Consider the following 20,690-nt stretch of genomic DNA (forward strand, 5'->3'; position numbering starts at 1 on the left):
ACCTTGTGTGATCCCTGACTGTATTGTCATCCCACTGCTTCCTTCTGTTCTTTCTGCCTGGCTTTTGCAGCTGCCTGATGTCTTTCACACTAACCCAAGGGTTGAGGCTCAGTGGGGCAAGGATTGCCAGTTAACCGCAAGCAGAAATGCTTAGAGAGTGCAGTTGAGTTTTCTGTGTGCTACCACTGTGCATGTCAATATCCTGCCATCTAGGAACAGTAGTGTAGATCCTTTCTCCAGATATGCAAAAGAAATGGAAATTCAGATATGTCTGCTGAATTGGATAAAGTACAAACACTCCCTCTATATTTTTTTTTTTAGCTGAGGATTTAGAATTTGTTTTCTCCATATTCTTGAAGCTCAGAATCTATTGTTTGAAATAGAGAAGAGCAGGATGGAAAGTTTATTTTCACTTCTGGTCCTCGTGCAACTCGGGCTCAGGTGGGATCTCTTTTCACTGTGCCTTGCAAAACTTTCCCAATCTCTCTGGCTTGCATGAAACTGGCCCTGGCTAATTAAAGTAATCACAAAACTTTTCTTTGGTCTTAATGCATCTTTCACTTAATTAAAGATTTCCAGTGCCTTTTTTTCTCCCACTTTTGGTTGCACTACAGCAAGCTTAAGTGCACAACCAGAAAAGAATGTTGATAGGATAAGCTGAATCACATGCACATTTTATTTGTTTAATTGCACACTGCCCCCTTTTTTCAGGCCAAGACAGGACTCAACCTGTGCTCAACTTCTTATACAATTTTAATGAGAATATATTGCAGTGTTTGTTACGTGAAAGAGTATTAGACCTCCCCTAATGCAATAGATGTGATTACCTAAAGAAAAACCAGAGGTACAGAACAGTGAAAATGGTATCCTGAGTTCTTCATTAGTCTCTTAAATACTGCACAGTGTGCTGATTTTGATTCCTGAATCTCAGCATAATTTTGGGGAAAATCAGATCCAGTTGGGTCATTTCAAATTTATTTTTCTCCCACTCAGAGCAGAGGAGTAAATGCTGAATAAGTATATTCAGTGATGTAATCTGGAGAGGAATAAAGAATGCAAGATCTTCCCAACTTATTTTAGAAAGCTGATAATGCAGAGAGGTTTCATTTCTGCTTTAAATGATCATATTTTTGATTTGAAGCATGTATAGGGAGGTTACCTTTCATAGCTGAACTCTTAATGTGGGTGTATGAAAATGCACTCAGTTGACTGTGCAGGATTTGTCCAGTCTGTCTCAGAAGCAGAAAAAAATAAGAGCTTGTGTATTGGAGAACCCTTAACATCTCTACATAGCAGCGAGCCTCAAAGAGACACAATGGTAAGGAAATCCAGAGCAGAAAAATGAAGGAGAATAAGATTGCCTTGCTTGATGAAGAAGCACAAAGAAGACTATAGCCATGGTAAATTGATTTTGTACTGAATATGGGCTGGTCCATTGGAAGGGTTTTTGAACCCTGTATTCCAGAAATCATTGTGCAAAACATTAAGAGGGGTCTGCTTAGAAGTCTTGTCACATCCATCAGTGGAGCCCACAAAAAGGAAGGAGGGATTTAGTTCTGAATGGCGACTCTGCCAAAGAACATAAAGGGGTGGGGATGGACATCTTTTGGCAGTAGAGGGGCCTCAAAGGAAGAATTGCCTTCATTTTACCAAGGGCGACCATTGCTGTGAATCTGTTCGTTTGCTGGTTTCTTAGAAATATCTTGTACCTTGTTGGTGGCTACTGAAAGGGAAAAAAAATAGAAAAAATGGAAAAACCTATTTACAGAATAGTGCTGGAGATGTAAGGAGGAGTGCTGGCCAGGAGGAGTGCCCACCTGGCCAGTCCAACCACACGTGTGTGCGTTGGCCGTATATATATTCCTGACTTGTGCTTGACTGCGGTGGAATTTTCCTATCACTGTTTTTGTCTGTGTGTATTTTCAACTTCTTTATTTAGTTATTTTATTGATTTATCATATAATCTTACGTCTTCGTGTTCACCAGTATATTTAGTTAATGTTTGTTGTCATAAGTGATAAACTGAATGTGACGTGGCAAGAAACCAAATTTCACTGTATTAATTACTCAGTATACTAGAAGTCTTGTCTCAGTTATTGTATGCTTTTGATCTCCAGTAATAGGAAACAATGTGAGCCATCCTTCCCTAACATTTTCTGTGCTGCTCTCCAGTTCTGAGTGTTGTCGTTCATTTTAGTCTGGCTACAGATGAGAGCTTTAAGGTCTTTTTTTTCACTTTCCATGCCAAATGTCCCAGTTAACTAAGACTATCTGCTTGCATTTGACCCTATCCATAATTTTGCATATTTAAAAGCAATAGTAATATCCAATGGATTAAGTTTTCAAAAGAGAAGGTGAGTATTTCCATGCTGTACTTGCAATAAATCACTGCCATGTTAAGCATTTTCAAGAAATGTGAAGTAGATCATCAGCAAAATGAAATTGTTGCCACAGACTGACATTTTTCTGTACATGGAATGATAAAAACATAAACAACTAGATAGATAGTGGAAACAGAAATCCAGTGCCATCTTTATCTCTGTTCTCTATAGCTGTATCTTTCTTCCAAAATAAGATCTTGGCATGTTCATCTAACATTGTTGCATAAATATGTAATTGTCAGCATAAGCTCAGCACACAGCCACAGCAGAGCATGTATTCCATCTTTCTTTACTGTTATGGACAGTACTGCTATCTAATCTGTTGCTAAAACCTGTAATCAGGGCATCATTCCTTGCTTCCATGAGCTTTTTGGTTCAGGTATAGCATCTTTTAACTCACACTGTTAGCAACTGTTTTGTCACTGGGTCACCAGTGTCTTTGCATCCTTAGGCTGATTCCCCTTTCTTTGGACTGTATCCTTGGTGTGCTGCTTTAAAGTTTGTATGAAATTAATGGGCATTTCACAGGTCTGCTTATCACTTCCTATAAGAGGCTAACCACACTTTGAATTAGCTCATGAAGCCCACGTCTCTCCTCCCCTTGGTTACGTACGCCTTCTCATCTTGCTTTCTCCCAAGTGTTCCCTTGTGTCTCAGAAGAATCTCATCCTTGATAAACAAAATGGTTACAAAAACCTCAAAATGAGTCTTAGCTAGCTGAGACCTTTCCCTGTTGTGTGGTCATGCTCCATTGTCTCTCCTGTTCACTTTTGTGCAGTGCTATCCACTGCTAATCCTAATGCCTCTCATTATGCTTATAACACATTTTGGCAAATTATGCTGCAGCTATACACAGGCTTACGCAGGGAGTCCTGAGCTTCAATGGAGGCTTAGGCACTTACCAACTACTCTGAAAACTGCAAATGTAGATGGCAAATCCAAAAAAATCTCAGTCTCCTTCTTGTGGGATTCAGCATTTAGTTACAAATGTTTTAAACTAGGGCTGCTGAAACTATGCTTAAAGCTCCAGAGAGTCAATCCACTTGCTTCAAACATGAGTTTGAATGTGACCGTATGTCCCCAGGGTTGAGATGGCTGCTCTATTACGAGCTGTCCTTTGTACACTAATACTCACAAAAGGCTGCAAACAGCAGGCTGAAACATGGATGTGACTGTATTTATTGTTTATCTTGCAAAATATATTTCCATTTTAGTACTTGGTATGAAATGTTTACTGAAACTTCAGACAGTTTTCTTTCATAATAAATACTTGTATAGTGCTTTCCATCTGAGTGTGCTGTAGAAACCATGATCTGTTAAGCCTCATACAATACTCCTTCTAGATAAGGAAATGCACAGTCCAGAGTTGTAAATTCCTTCCTGACACTGCAGAGGGAGGGGAGGCTGAATTTATGGCCCTGACACTGTTTAATGGAATCCCCTGCAGTACAAGCGGAAGTTGGAGGCACCAAAGATCAGTTTTGGTTTTGTGTGTCAGACTATGGCCTTCCCTGAAATGTCAGAAAGAAGATGACTGGATGCATGGCATGGTGCTCATCTCTGCACCCGCTGTCTGTACAGCACTGATTCACACTGTGCACACTGTGCACACTGTGATATTAGTGAAAAAATGCTATCAAGAACTCATTTTGTGCTACACAGGGAAGTTTTAGTTCCTAAGAAAGCAAAGTTTGGTGCTCAACTCTGCCTTTAACAAGCTCAGTGGCTTTTCCTAGTCAGTTGACCTCTCTGTGCTTGTGATTTTCCCTTCCTCCCATGTGCCTGTGTTGTCTGCTTAGCTTGTAAGTGCTGTCAGATAGAAATTCTTTCCCACAGCATGTCTCTATATTGCCTAGAAATATAAGGTTACCATCTCAGTCCATGCCTCTACGTGCTTCTGTAATACAAGTGAATAACAAAGGATTGTGAAGCTGGGAGAGGGGAATTGGTAGAGTTAGCCATTCAAGAGCTCAAAACAACTGATAATGTTCCCCCTCTGTGGCCTTAGGTGCAGGGATAGGATAGCAAGAGGCTGGAGATTGCTTATAGAGAAGAGTTCCAATTCAGAGATTAAAGTGACCAAAACTGGAACTGCTTGTGCATGTTTGACAGCCTCCATCTTGTGAGTGCGCCATTTTGAGGCCTTGCCAGCTGACTGGCAGCCCAGCCCTCCAGCAGAGCATGCAGCCAGGTCTGCCTGGCAGGGTGCATGACGGGCACTTTGTTTACAAGAAACTTACAGCTTGAGTTTTACTGCATCCCGAAGGCTCTCAGATCACTTAAGGAAAATCAATTAATAATTTGATAAAACACAAAACAATTCCCTTCATCCACATTCCTCCTCCCCGCCCCCCTCCAAACAAATTGACCAAATCCTGCGATCATCCTTCACACCTGTCACTGCACACAGCAGTGCCTTGCAATGTGCGCAGTGCAGAACTACTTAGTGACGCTTGCCATTATGTCCTTTTGGTATTAGCTATCTGTTTCTCAGACATGTTTATCACAGTTTTAATAAATTACCTGTGTTGGAACTTCAGAAAGGGCCTCCCGGGTATTAAGCTCCCATGTTCCGTTATTAGGAAGTTGGATTTTGGTAAGTTATTGTTTGTAGAGCACTATAAATGTGCCTAAATGAGACAAAAGACAATGCTTCAAAAAGGAGTTTAGCTGTCCACTTGTAGACTATGGCAGCAAGTCTTTATGGGGAAGTTCTGGAGGATTTAATATGACAGAAGTAAATAAAATGATGGAAATGTGTTTGCAATATGCTTCATAGAAACCTCAGTTAAATAAGAGCTTTTTTATGGATTTTCTGGACACAGTCGTTAGAACTGTTTTCCAGAGAACGTTTTCTTCTTTATGCTAGAAGATCTAATTCTTAGCAATTTTTTTAAAATGCTGTGGAATTTGCCTGGGAAAGGTAGATTTACACTGGCACTGTCCTGTGTGGAGATTGCAAGGTACACAGACACATAGAAATAAACTTTGTAAAGGCTTTTGTCATTATCAACAAGAAATCTGTGGGTTGTATTTTAGAGGTATAATGTGTGTTAATTAATACAGATGAAAAGGATGAGGCTGGCTACAAGAAGGGCAAAGAAGTGGTCCTGGAGTTGCCACAGCATAAATAACTCAGCCTGAATCCTAATTTAGCAAAGTTCTTAAGTATGTGATTAATTAAACTGGTCAAGTACGATATGTACTTAAATACGTGCTTTACATCCACTGAATTTGGCAGTATTAAACGCAGCACAGAAACATGGTCCCTCCATGTTCTTCTCTCTCCAGATTTGGAGAAGTTTCCACACCTTGCTATGGGATGACCTGGTCAAAGAACAATTTCTAAATGGAAACGAGAAACTCAGGAACCGAGGGCTAGTATAGTATAAGGACTGGAGGAGCTGCTTTTGAAGCAAGTTGTTTTTTTGTTTTTTTGTTTTTTTTCCTTTTTTTTTCCAGAAGTACATTTCTGTGAACACAGTAGTGCCTTGTACAGTTACTGGAAAGAAAGATGTGAATAAATACAAGGAAAAAGAAATGGTTCTGCCAGCTCTGGTCTCCAGTACACAATAACTGTCATCTCACAGCACCTCTTACCCTCCTTCCTCATGTATAACTCAGCAAAGAGTGATGTGACTAGCAGGCTCTGCCCAGGGTGCCCTGCACAGCACAAGCAGAGAGCTGAAATCACCTCTTGCTCCTCGGGCAGATTGAAGAGCCTCCTGTGTGCACTGCAGAGGAATGATAGAAATGGAAGCTTCTGCTGCCTGCAGTCCCCGCAGGCTGGAGCTGGGACGTGTAGTGCTGCTTTGGCATTCGCTGATGTTAGCAGGAACCTGAGGAACTCACCACCTTGTAAAAAATGCCAGGCTTCTCACAGCTCCTCCTTTTCTGCAGTAATCCTGTATTTGTTTGTTCATCTTCTTGCAAGCATACACAATGTGTATGTTTGTATTACACCTTTTTCCCCCACTAGCAGGAGAGAACAGCATGATTCTGGGTCTGACCTCAGGCATGCAGGGCTGCCAGAAGCTTGTACAGAGCACTTACCGAATGGAAGTGAGGTTGGTAACAGATAGATTTGTATTAAGGGAGTTTAGAAATTAAGAATGGATTTAATTTGCCCAATAAATATGGAAGTAACCTATTCTCATCCAGTCTTCAGTTTCTAGTTTCAAAGCAGAGATTTGGGGCTACTTTTGCACAAAAAAAAATAACCTGCAATCTGTCTTGTGCAAATACAGCGCAGGGATTAGTGTATGCTTAATCTATTAAATTCATATGTAGTGCTTTTAATAATTATAAATTGCTGGCCTGAATGTAAGAGCTGGTCCATAGAAGTCAAGGAGATTTTCACATCAGCATTTGAGAATGTATGTAACTATTGATAACAGGATTTGCTAGTGACAGACAGGTACTTTGGATGCCAACACTAGGATATGCAGGTAATTAAATAAATGTATCTAGAAAGCTTCTCTCAGCAGTGTGTGCTGAATAACTGATTTGACAGCACATGATGAGCTAGAATTTCTAGATTACTTTTGATCTGCAGTCTGAACTGGGAGCAAACTGTGATGCTTATAATTAGAAGAGACATTAACTCTTTCTTTTTGTGCTTCACTGTGGCATTTGAATGCTTAGATACGGACTGAGATTTAGCCACTGTTGCCCATTTCTGTTAATCATCTTGTTGGCCAGTGTTAGACCATGTACATGTGATTATGTGACTCTCCTTCTCTCCCCTTTTTTGGAAAATCAGCCTGCATAGTGCTCAAGTCCATGCAACTATGCTGAATGGAAGTCACATTAACTGCATTTTCAATTCAGGAACAAAGTTGCCCATGTGCACAGATGGCTGGGCAGTCCTGCTCAGGGTTTGCATTGCTCTTGTCTTACACAACAGCTACAGCCCTGAGCTGGTTGTTTCGTTCACATGTCATGTGAATCCAGTGTTCTTCCATTCTGCACTTGGGCCCTGTGATTGTAAAGAGGTCCTCAAAGTAGCTGGGAGCACTGTAAGAAGCTGCATTTCTTTTGGAAAAATGTGTTCACTTGGTTGCTTAAGCATGAGACAGATAGGAAGCAGATAGGAGAAAGTGCATACTAACTTGCATTTGTATGTATTCTTGCTGCCAGCTTTGTCATATCTTCATCTAGGCTCTGTTTTCCATGACCCATGCTGTGAATTTAATTTTTGCTAAATGGGTCCAGAGTTTTCCACTCTACTGCTTAGGATGGGCAGGAGGTACAAAAATAATTCCAGATAGCTTTTCTGGAGCTGGGAAATTTAAATGGCCCAGGCCATGAGAAAATAATCATAAATTCAGGATAATGATACAGCTGGGTGACCGAAGATGCACGATGGTTACATCTTGTACATCAGCCAAGAGTGCAGAGGCAGCTTTCGTCAGCAAGAAGAAATAGTATTCATTTGGTTTATTGAGGAAGATGAGGAAAGGAGGGGAAGGCAGAGAAGCATTAAGATTAGGTAAGAAGGCAAAGGAACAAAGCATCTCTTAGAATACTTGGTCATGCACGAATGTAAGTACAACTGTGTGCACACAGGTGTACTCCAGATGAGACATCTTTCTGAAGGTATCTCCGGTGAATGACCAGGATGTAGTTTAATTTAGAGGCAAAATGAATCTCAGGGAGAGGAAGTAAATGTAATTTGCAAAGGAGAGGGTTGAACAAATGAGTGAGATGCAGGAAGCAAAGCACCAGCATTGCACTGGGAGTTTGCACAGAAAACCTCAGTACAACAGAGATGACATATTCTGATCTGAAAAGACATCTGATCAATCAAGTAAAGAAATCAAGCCAGGCTAGAAAGCTTTTATGAAGGAGTCTGCCCTGGTCCTCTCACCAGGTAATCCAAAGGCTGCAGCTACAGCTGTGTGGGCAGTCTGGCAGAAGGATTTGTCTAGGCATTAGGTCAGCTGGCTGGTGCACGTTCATACCCTGAAGTACAGTTATTTAAGCACATATTTGCTGCTTGGCCTTGCAATTATATTTTTATTATTGACATGATGTTCTGCTTTGCAGGATCATACATATTTTCTTTGAGTCACTAGAGGTCACTGAAGTCACTGAGCCCTCGACTAGTTTCTCCCTGCCCCAACAAAGATGTGTGAGATTTGTAAAGTATGCTCTGAATTGCCATATTGCTTAATTATCTTCCTAGCTCTAATGAAGTGCACCCTGACTAATGGTGCAGTCACAAACAACATGTTCCCATAATTTGGGTTATCACCAAGAACTTCTGTTATCACTAAGACTCATCAAGGTGGTGCTTCAGAAGGCTGAAGGGCACTGTTGCCTAATAAAATAAAATGTTTTGGCACCAAAAACATAGCTGGAGGGGATTAGTGCTCCGACATGAGCAGTGTTTACAATGTGCCTCAGAGCTCTGCGTGCAGGTGTCTGGCAGGAAGAGCAAAGTGTCCCCTAGGAGGCCCAGATTCATCTCTGTAGCTTTACTACAGTTCCAGAAGACCCAGAGTATTTGCAGAGAAGCAGCATTGATTTCTGTAGTAACCAACAATTTTTGCTTTCATTTTGCCCTGTCAAGCACTGTTAAGTTAAAAATGAGCTGTATGATTGTGAGTGGTCTGTCCCTGTTTTTGAAATGGAAAGAGAAGTCACCTAATAAGGTATCTTCTTTTCTGGAGTTGTTTTGTATTAAGCTCTTCAAAAATTGATCTGAGATACAAAACCACAGTGGATAGATGAGAACATGAGCCAGAATTGGTACTAGAGATCAAAACGCAGTTGTTTCACAGATGTCAAAGGTTCCTGGCAGTTGCCAGTCAAAATTCCTTGCTCTTCTGTCATGGCTTATCAAAGTGAGTTTTCCAATCTGATGACATATCCTCTCTCAGGATATGGCTAAATGATCCTTTCCAGTAAGGACTTATTTCAACTCTGACAAAAACACTTTTCAGGCACAAGCTTTTGACCTTCAGAGCCAGTTGGACTGCACTGCTTGGGAGATATTTCCCAAGAGACTCCCAGAGAAATACCTCTACTCTTCTCCCACCAGATCTTTGCATGTACTTATAAGGACTTACCCCATGCCAAATGGAATGGGATGCTCAGCTAACGAACAGACGCCATTTTTTTGAAAGTGGAACAAGTATCCCTTTCCCAAATATTGTATGTAAATGCATTTGCTGGGTAGTATATTTCTTGTGGTTATGAACAAATGTCTTAATGGAACCGAGTTTTTGGGGTTGAGTCATTCTTTTTTCTTAAGTAGTCTCTTCTATTTCCTGCAAGAAGTAGGATTTGTTGTGTGTCAAGGGGACAATTTCTAAGGAAGTCCAGTATTAAAAATAAATAAATAAATATTGGCTGTAGTGACAAAGAAGAGTTCAGATCCGGGCCAAACTTTGAAGCTATTTACTGTGTTGGTAATGAATTGAAGAGTGCTGGGGGGAAAGAAGAAGTCCTGACTCTTTTAGAGGAGCTTTGGATCTGTATCTGAACTTTGAAAGCATAGCCTCTCCCTATGAAACAGAGCTATATATATTTTTTGTATGCAGAATAATGTATTATGCATAGTACAGATGCTTATATGTATTTTTACCTCCAGCTAACAATACCTGCTTGAATTTGTTAGGACTATTTTTAAAAAATATTGAAGGTATGAAAGTTGCAGAGGGCATAGAATGATTGGGTCTGTTTCCGAATTTCTTTAAATCTGAAAGTTCTGACACACTTCTGCTGGACTTTCCTTGTGAAGGTGTTAGTCAGGGTTGGCCAGGGAATCCCACCAGCTCATGGCTGAAGTCTTGCAGTCCCCAGTCAGTAGTGCCCTCAGCATTTTACTCCACGTCAGGATCTGACTACACTTCTAGGGCACCACAGATCACTATGCAACTTTTCCTCGTTCTCTGTCTCTCTGGGTTTTGTCCATCAGCTCTCAACTCTCATTTGATCCAGCTCACTTCACTGCAGGATTACTTCGAAGGTGATCATCTTGAAGATAAATTTAAGGAGTCTACTATATCTGTACAGGACTACTTGGTTTTGCCATAGGGAAAAGTTTTCATTTTGGTGATGAAAGCTGGTGGTCTTAGGTGTTTGGAGAAGGGGTGAGGGCTTATGGGACTTGACTCTTGGACCTTCCAGTTGAATGATAATCAGAAGTTGTACTTACATGTAAATCAAAGCCTTACCCCTGTTAACATGCCAGTTGCTTCTGCTTCTGGACAGTTCATCTTTTTGTCATTTGTGTGTGCAGTGAGCACAGTGGGAGTGAGATGCATGTTTACCGTCATCACACTGCTTGTAAATTGGGCTGTATAAATTAGCTGGAGATACTTGCTTTTGTGCTGGGAGTCTCCAGATTTGGTGGTTTGTGGCAATGTCATGTGACCTGTGCATTTTGTTTTCTCAGGCAACAGCATGGGATTCAGATGAAGACACCAGGAGGTCTTGTCAAAGTAAAGGGAAAACAGAGGTAAGTTTTGCTTTGCTACAGAGATAGTATGAGTAAATTTATTTACATTATTCCATTAGAAATCCACACGGGAAGCATCTGACACCAGCTTGAGTTTGTAAATCTTCAATACTTAGCACCCCAAATGCATGAGCACCATAGAGCAACCATTTCAAAGGCCCCCTATCCAAGTTATTAGACTTGCTCTACATGAAACGTAAAAGGTAACCACTTCTGGAGAGGACAAAATTTGTGACACATCAAGGAGAAGAATGGGGGCAAGCCCAGGGTAATATCTTGCAGAAGGGTCTGAGCCTCATCGGGTTGGCTTAGTTTCAGTACTCAGCAGTGAGCTGCTGACATTTGGCCACATGGGCCTGTATTGAATATTTGTTTGCCATTAGAGCTCACCTTTGTACAATTCACTTGAGAGTGAGAATTGAATCTGCTTGAACACTGCGGTTCACTTCACGTGGAATATCATAGAACTCCTTAGGATGCTGGTGCTGTCTGCTAAAACTGTGGCTCAAAGCTAGAATTTTGCCCATACCACACAAGATCTGGAGTTTGCAGGCATTTCTGACCGAGTCTTCTTCTATCATGTTTCTGAGAAACTGAGACAAAACTATGTATACAAAAGAGGAAACACTGTGATTTTTTAAATCTGCTGTTGATGGTGTTCAGGCCTCAACTGAGAGTGTCCTGTTGTCATAAAAACTACGCCATAAAGAGCTTTATGTCCAAATCAAAGGAGCTGGACAAAGGAGGAGAGCGTAAACATCATCTTTGCTGTAGATTTGACAGTCAAGCAGAGGGCAATTGTGTAGCTTGCCCAAAATCTGGAGTTCTGCCAAGTCCAGTTCAGTTGTTCAAATGCAGGATTATATGATCTTTCATTGTCTTTTTATTTTTAAATAATAAACTTAATATGATTAGTGTATTAACCTGTATATACATGAAAATACTGGCTTGAACTGTGCAAGATGGGCAACAAAGAGGGTCATGTAATTGTGGAAAAAAGAAGTATGTTTATCCCAGAACATCTTTCTGAGTTTTGTATAAGGTCTACATTACGTAGGAAAACACCATGGAAAAGAAATAGGTTATGTTAGGAAAACACTGAAAGAAGACAGAATTAAAAATTCCAAAACCCAAGACAGAAGGAATTTTTGGTCTTTATACTTCAAAATGTGTATTCTTACGAAAGGATTTTAATCTTTTTTCCCATTGTAAAAGTTTTTGAGACTGAGATTGTATTCCATTGTTCCTGAAGAATTTGAATTTATAACCCAGAATTATTTTGTCATTACCCAGATAAAACCTTATGAGACTGCATGCACTTGACTGAACAAATTCTAGGATAATTTCAATTTATTATTTTTACTGTCATGCCGGAAGAAAGCAGTGATCTGAGCATCTTTGCTGCTACTGCCTCTGCACACTGTAAAGGCTTTGCCAAATATTTCTTGAAGGTGAGGCCTGAAACAGCTGAGTTTATGCTGGTTGTGATCCAGAGCTTGAAACTGTTTGTTTGGTGCAGGGACCTGGGGTGTGCAGATCTGAAGAAAAATAATTAGTCAGATCGTTAGACACCTCTTGAAATACAATTAATGGCTAATGGAAAAAAAAAAAAAAGGCAGAAGGATTCTGCAGCAGTTAAGTAAACTGAGATGTCTCAAGTCTGTACCTACTCTGGTCTGTATGTCCATGGTCTAGTCCCTCTTGGAAAGTGTACACATTCACTGCTTGCTATGCTGTAGAGAGATGACTTAATGCTAGCTCCAGAGCTAGTTAGCTGGTGATGAGCTCTACTGCAGCCGAGAAGTCCAGCTCTGACCCAGTATCTTTGCTCTTGGCTGGTTAAATGCATCAAGTGAGGGCAAGCACTAGTGTGTTTCTATTTATGCTTTTGTGATGGTGGTACAAGAGGAGCTCTGTTAGCCTCAGATCTGCTTTGTCAAAACTTGACTAATGGCAGTTTTCTACCTACCGCAGATGATTTGATGATAAATATACTAAAGATTGTCAGGCACTTAGATATGTGGTGATAAAGGCTAGAAATAACGAGGACCTTTGGCTTCTATATTAATTCATCGTGTAGTTTGGATAAGTTATATGACTGGTTCATTTTCTTTGCCCATTTAATAAAGTAGGTGTTTTAAGGTGAAGTTCTCAAAGCTACCTAGTGTATTAAAATGCTTTTTTCTTATGCCTGTTGGGTATCTAAATCAAATTCTTCCCGCTTCTTAGAAAATCTCTTCCTGAAATGCCTTGAGCTTTACCGTAAGTAAAATAAGAAGTGCAGGAGTAAAAGCTACAAAGTACATATCACAGAAATATAATTACTGATTATCACTCCACATTTTAATGCCTATTGGCTAAAGAAAATGGAGATGAGACAGCTGGTTTCCAGATTTAAGTCTAGAAGGTACTATTTGGTCTTTTCTATGACACTTTATATAATTCTCACCGCAGATTTAACTGATTATTCCAGAACTGAGCTCACTAACTTGTGTTTGGCTACTGTACCTTCCTGAGGAAGGCAGAAAGTTGTGACCGTAAGGTCTGAAGCGAGTGGGATGACTGCACAGTTTGCTGGCTTGTTGGAATGACTAGTCACATTCTCTGTTAACAGCATGTGCTTTATTTCCTCTTTGAATCTGGCCTCAAGTTTTGAGTGGCTTTCTCATTTTGGTAACATGAAAAGCTGAGTTCTCCAAGTCTTTCTGTAAGTCATTTTTCCACTACCCTTGAATATTTTTTGTGTCTGCTTTCTGCACACTCCAATTTTTTTACCTGTATTCCCTTGCCAGTCTCTAATGCTTGAATGTGATTAAAACAGTCTTCCACCTCTTTTTCTCTCTTCTCATATACCAGCAGTTTCATAAGCTCTTCTGTCATAGGAGATCGTGCAGAATTGCACAGTCACTGTGACCACTAAATACTTTTCCCAGTTGCTCATTTGGGGCAGTAATGTCCAAGGCTGTACACAGAATCCTTTTGTTCCTTGATCTTTGATTTATATCTTTTTAAAAAAGTATTTTGTTTGGGGCCAGTTCACCAACTAACATACATCCCTGCTTTGGCCTCATCGGTAATTGCTATTTTCCTAATCTTTGGGTTATCCACAAATGTTGGCTTAAAAAGAATGTTGATTCTGGACTAGTATCTTGCCATCTGGGTCCCTCCACGAATAGCAGGTATGTGAATAATTTCTCACTGGAGGACTTTTCTTCAGTCCGCTAATTTATCAGATTTCCATCCATTAATGTATATGTTCTTGAACCTGATTTTAAAAATTACTCTCAACTATTTGTCATGTGGTATTAAAACAAATACTTCAGAAAAATCCTTTTCACTTATGTTGCTATTTTTATGAACCAAAGCTTGTGATTTCCTCAAAGAATTGAGTATACATTATTTGCCACGTCTCTGGAGATCCATGCTGGCTTCCACTCATAATTATTCCTACTTTTTGCAGCTTTTATAAAATACATTCTGATCAGCATCTTAAAGTTCTCCCCTGGAAACCATCCACTACACTGAGAGATACTGCAGAGAACAAAATCAATGTTATGCTGCCTTTCTTTCTGTCTTCCAAGTGCTATCACCCAGAGGTTGTAGTTAAAATGAGCGATGGATAGAGTGCAAGGGGAAAAAGTGCCACTAGATCAAAATGTATTTCATTTCATTAAGAGTTACTCTACTTCTAGTTTGTAATTAGCTTGTTTGTGCATAGCAGTCCCCATCTGCCATATCCAAGGAATTTTGCCTGACATAGAAAATTGTGGCTTTCTAAACAGGAGCCCTTTTTCATGTTTGAGAATAGAATAATTTGTTAGTTTCTCAAAAGCTGCACACCACCATACCACAGAATTGTAGGGTTTGGAAGGGACCTGTGAATATTATCTGGTCCAGCTATCCAAAGAGTTGAAGGGAACCATTTGTGAAAATGACAGAGATCCAGCACTTACATGCTGATCTAAGAAATCTGTAGCAAGGAGAAAGATGATGCACAAGTAACACTTCTGGTGTAAGAAAGAGCCAAGAGAAATGTGTGATAGGGCATCCAGCTACTGTTTATCCCAGACTGGTTGTCTCCCTTTTCTTGTATGATGTCCTGATAGAAGAAGTTCTTATGATTCAGGGTACAGGGAATCCTAACCCAAATCTTCGGAGCAGCTAAATGGGTTTAGTGCAGAAGTTGCTAGGATAATGGAAGAATCTGGCATTTCAGGCCTACAAATGGTTCTGTCATGAAGAGGATACGCTCCCTAGTTATCTAATGTAGCCAGGAATCTCCATGCCACTTATAAATAATAGGCATCCAGATATAACAGGTGCCATATAAATCCACAGGTAAATACTTCTGGTTGAGAGGCAGTCATATGGATGCTTTTTTCCCTTTCTAACTGTTCCAAGAAATCTGAAACTACATTCCTAATACTTCTGCTAAGCATCCAGTTCTGTAGCCCCAGAATTTGATTCAAAGTCCATTAAAGAAAACCTAGCTGGAAAATCATTAGCAATTCTCTTTGGTATCCATTGTGTTCAAAGGAGAAAGACAGCTTGGTCAGGGTCTTTGGTTAAGCTGATTAATAAAATTGGTTACCCAAAGAAATAAAAACAGATATCTAAAACCGTATTAATAACTGTTTGAACACATTAGATGTGATTATTTTTAAACAAATTGGATGAATTGCAACAAATAAGTGTTTGCCACACTCTAAAATGTGATTGCAGGGATAACACAGGGATAACACAGAGTTTTGCTGGTTGATTCTCTGAACTGCAGTGTATCTAGTTTCATAATAAAAAGAATTTTGGATGGTTGGTGTAGCTAGTAAGTCATCTAAATGCACCAGAGCAGGAAGGCCAGTGCAGCGGGACCTGGTGATTCAATGGAGAGACTGAACTCTTCCCACTGCATTGCAGAAATCAGGAGTAATCAGACATCCAGCAGAGCAGGAGCCCTCCCTGGATATAGCTTGGCAACACATTGTTGCCTGAAAGCTTTTGTCTGCCTGTGGTGACTCTATGTAGGTGTTGGTCAGACCTGGCTATGCAAGAGTAATGTGCAGGACAACTTGCATCAGTAGAGAAACATCCTCCCATCATGGTAACATCTCCTGAAAAAAGAATTCCCCTTTTTGCAATGTATGGATTTTTTTATGGTGGTGTTGATGGTAGCCAACAGGAGCTGAATGTAAAAGAGGAGCAAGCTTTGCAAGAAGTAACCCTTTGCCCCTACTGATGTAGCTGCAAAGAACAGGCAGGCTTTGGTCACTGTTGGCCAGATTTCTATAAGTTTTTGATAAAACTTGCTGTTTCTACTCTTGATGTCCTTATTCTCCATATACACCCCCATCTACCTGTTTTATCTTGCTATGTTCTGGCCTCAGTGAACTCCTGGCAGGGAGTTCTATGGATTAATTGCACGTTGTGTGAAACTATTTTCATTATTTTGTAGCTCTGTCAGAAGGTCGTAACTGTGTCTTTGCCAAGTTTCATCCCATTTCTCCTCTTATCGACTCTGGCCTAACCCCAAAATAAATTTCTCTATTCTGAAGAGTTTGTGCTGCTTTACTGAGGACAACAGACTGTCTGAAACAGCTGTTTTCCTGATAGAGCATGTAACAGTGTTTTTAATTTATGATTAAAATGTATTGATTAATATGTGATGAAATAGTGTTAGCCTAGAAAAAGAATCAAAAATGAGATCTCTGAAAACAGAGCTTGAGTGCTTTATTCAAAGTAAAGGCCAATTAAAGCAGTGCCCATATATGACTCTTGAAGAAAAAATATATCTGTACGACAAGATTAAGGGTTTATAACATTTTGGAATCCTGTGTTCAGAGATGACAGATGAAATATCTCAAGAAGCACCTACAGCTGTTTTTTTTTTGTACATCCTGAAAACATCATCTTGACTTTTACCTCAGACTGAAGCCAGCAGGAGTTCAGCGCCTCCATTTGCCAATCTGTCCGCACAAATGAAGGGAGTAGCACTCTTGGTTCTTGGGTTAGAAATGTGCTTTCAAAGCAGCCTGACATCTGTATTGCTGGAAAGGGGCTTGCTCCTATCTGCAGTAGCATTATGGCATTCACAGACAGACAAGCTAGAGCTAAATGTTGCAAAAATGAAAGAAATGAGAACAGGCTTAACGTGAAGAGGGGCGTGAGGAACTTCAGTAGAGTTTATTCTCTTACAAACAGTGAGCCATATATCCTGTAGGGTTGAGCATTATAACTCGTGCTCTTTCTAGGGTCTTTCGGCTAGGAGAAAGTGATTTCTGCTCAGTCTAAGGCTTTATCTACAAGAAGGGACCAGTACCAGATAATTCTAAAGGAGTGAGAACCTTACAATCAGTAATACGTAATTCTGAAGAAAATTAGAGATGTGCTTAATGCTCTGGCAGTGAGCCACAGGTTTTTATCAGCTCTGCCATATATTTAATGATAATCCCAAGTAATATAACTGGGTTATTCTCATTAACCACATAAATATTGAGTCTTCCCCCTTTATTTAAGTCCTTAATCTCATGATCCCAATAATATCTTCTGGTGATGAGCTCTGCAGTCTGATCATACACAGATTGAACTGTCTACTTCATAATGTGAGAGCAGGACCCAAATACTGTTTTGTCTGAAAAGAGCGGAGATTCAAGTTTGCCAGGTTTTCTAGCTATGTTAAAGTCCATCTGAATTTTGCTTCTTGCATACTGAGTTTTCCAGCCACGTGAAAGAAACTGCACTAAGTAGCTCCTATTTTCTATAAGTGTTTATGAAATAATTTACTAACCATTTGCCTCGGCTACAGATTATTGTAAAGAGCAGCATGGTGGATGACTTATCAGAGCAAATCCAGGCTGGCTTGAAGAACACAGAGAGAAACCTGCTCCCTTCTAGTTATTTTGAGAACAGGATAGAAAGGGGATCTAATATAGATTTCACCAACAGTGAAAAATCACAAAAGCTTGGAATATTTAAGTGGTACAGCTTCTTCTTTACTCTTCTTGGAGTTTTTAATAGACTGGTGTGATTGGTAGTGGGTACAGCAATAAGAAGTACTGGATGACCATAGTATTCCTCTTAAAGCCAGGCATGTTAGAGAGACAGGGTCTGGTAGTTAAATCTTTGTTGCTGTCTTTCCGGCTCTCCTCTCATTCAGAGTGTCACCATGGCAAACCCTGTAGCACCTGTGTGTTTCAATTCCCCAAGCTAAGAGAACAGGGAAGATAATGGACATCCATTTCAGTATATTACTTAATGATGTACAAATTGCTTTGAGGATGAAAAGTGCCTGTTATCTTTGCTTTTCCCTTAAAAGTGTGGCATGCTTTCACCACCATTAGTGAGGCAAGTCCAGGGAAAAAACCTACACATAGCCTGGACAGTTAAGTCACAGGAATAATTGTGGTTGGATATGGCCCGCACCTAAGAGCATTATTATCTAAACAGAGTAGAAAGCACCTACTAGGCACCCCAGTTCCTGCTTTTTACAGCCAGTGACATAATCATTGTGTCTGGTGCATTCAGCTCCCTGAAAAGTATCAGCTGTGTCAAACGTTTCCAATCTAATACCTCATCCGTACTGACTGTGCTCTTTTGCACTTAGCTAGCACAGTTGGGAATAAGCTGGAAGTCACAGATGAAATATTTTGGTGCAGATTCAGACAGCAGCAGATATATTTGCTCAGTATGGTTTCTCTTGTGTTTCAATAAATGACCTCTGCTTTTGACTGAATGGGTACAAATAAAACCACGCTTAATTAGGCTAAAAGAAGGACCTTACCAGCATCCAGCATCCTTACTGACCTGGGCTACTATGTCTTGGAGCAATGTGTGCAGCAATAGACTCCAGAAAAACATCCAGCAAGGTGTCAGAGAGAAATTCTTGTTTTAATGTACTAGCTTCTCAGCTGGTAACATTTCTATGGAAAATAAAGCTTGTTAATCAGTAATATAGGTCTATGCAAAGAAGAAAATTCTGCAAATTAGGATTTTAGATTTCTGCCAGACAGAGTTTTATTTAGGAACATATTGAAGTATCTATGCAGGAAAGGATGCAGCAGTGTAAATGGTGTTAAATGGTTTAGGGCAGATGTTGTGTTCAGACTCTGCACAAAGCAGAAAAAGGTGCAAGCAGAGGGGAGCAGGTAGATTTTCTCTGACTGTGTGAAATTTGGGTACAGAGCTGCATTTTGGAATAGGTGCTAAATCGATCACACCCTGAAACAGAACTTGGTGGGGAGAGAAACCAGTACCTTTTTACAAGGCATTTCCTCAATGATTTCTGGTCCTTCACAGTTAAATACATAATGTTCCTAATATTATGTGGGAATGGATAGCTGCACTTTGCTGAAACAGGAATGCTGGATTGCCTCAGTTATGAATTGCCTTGTTACTGGGTACCGGGCGTTAAGTGTTGTATCCCCAAAGCTGAGACATTGGTGGCAGTTTCCATGCTGTGACCTCTGCCTCGACCAGGCTGGCTACAGTCTTCTCCATTCCAATGCAAGCCCCAGTCATTTGTCTGTGGCTGATGCTAGTGGGTTTTCTCTAATGCCATCCTTCAGCAAGTTGATTTCCATACACCAAATGAAAGAAGATAGAACTTAATCCAGCTAAGTAAGCCTCTTCCTTTCCAGAAGATGCGGAGTTTTACACTGCTGACTCTTGCAGATGAAGTCTTCAGGGAAATGCTCAGCAGCGTGGAGTGCTGCGAGACAGGGGAGCTCACAGAATGAATGCTGCTTACAGAAGGAGAAGTGGTGTCTGCAGATGTAGGCTCAGCTTAGTGGCAAATTATGATCTATGGAGGGTGGGAAGCAAAGCAGCTGGGATAACTCAGCCTACATTGTTTTTTCAATAAGTTTCTTCTTTTCCCAAGTAGCAGCGATAGAATAAGAGATAATGGCCTTAAGTTGTGCCAGGAGAGGTTCGGGTTGAATATTAAGAAACTTTTTTTCTCTGAAAGAATGGTGAAGCAGGGCATAGGCTGCACAGGGAGATCCCTGGAGATGTTCAAGAACTGTGGAGACGTGGCACTGAGGGACATAGTGAGCACTGTAGGGATGGACTGGTGTCAGAATGGATGTTCTTAGTGGTCTTTCCAGCCTTAATGATTCTATGAAATGGTTGTGCAGTTGCAAAGAGGGGATTTGCCATTTCTCTCTTCCCATCCTGAAAGGGAAACTCCTTCCACCAAGGAAAATCCTGAGCATAGATGCTTATTTTGAAAGGAAGTGTCAGGCTGTCCAAGCACAAGATTATCTTGACCAGACCAGAATTGAAGAGAAATTTCTGAAGCTTGTGTCTGGATAATGTCAAAGCTGGGAAAAACAGGGCAGAAATATGAAAAGAGGGAAGATTCCTCCTTTCTGCGTTTAAGCAGAGCACAGAAAGAGCCAGTTGTGTAGCTAACACGGAGTCAGCCTGATAAATAAAATCCTAACCAGAGACTATTTATGCAGGGCTATGATTAGAGAGGTAAGGAGCAATTTTGGCTTGCTTGCTGACACTGCTGGCTCCTTGCAGTGGAGCGCTACTGCAGAGCTTGATGTAACAAATCTTGGTCCAAGTTAGCACTAGGGAAGGTGCATTCCAGCTGTAACGCAGGTACTTTTTTTAAAGTAATAGAGAACCCTACAGTCTGCTTTTCAAAATTCATTTGTCTTTGTCTTGTGTCCCTACAGGAAGAGTGCCAGAACTATGTTCGAGTGCTGATTGTTTATGGCAAGAAAGTTTTTACCTGTGGTACCAATGCCTTTTCACCAGTGTGTTCCAGCCGTCAGGTCTGTTTTGCCTCGTTTGTGGTAATGGAGGGGGCTGTAAACATGTGCTGGGGATAGCCAGTCATT

The 20,690-nt window shown here is 40.5% G+C and overlaps 1 protein-coding gene across 1 annotated transcript in view; it reads left to right on the top strand.

The window, feature by feature from the left end:
• Positions 1-20,690, top strand: part of SEMA5B (semaphorin 5B) — a gene marked incomplete at both ends in the record, with an annotated part of 123,950 nt that overhangs the window by 40,146 nt on the left and 63,114 nt on the right. The window contains 2 exons of the mRNA XM_079539334.1: positions 10,786-10,848; positions 20,526-20,624. Coding sequence (XP_079395460.1) covers positions 10,786-10,848; positions 20,526-20,624 — 162 coding nt within the window. The remainder of the gene's footprint in view (positions 1-10,785; positions 10,849-20,525; positions 20,625-20,690) is intronic.

Source organism: Tetrao urogallus (assembly GCF_951394365.1).
Source record: "Tetrao urogallus genome assembly, chromosome: 8".
NCBI lineage: Eukaryota > Metazoa > Chordata > Aves > Galliformes > Phasianidae > Tetrao > Tetrao urogallus.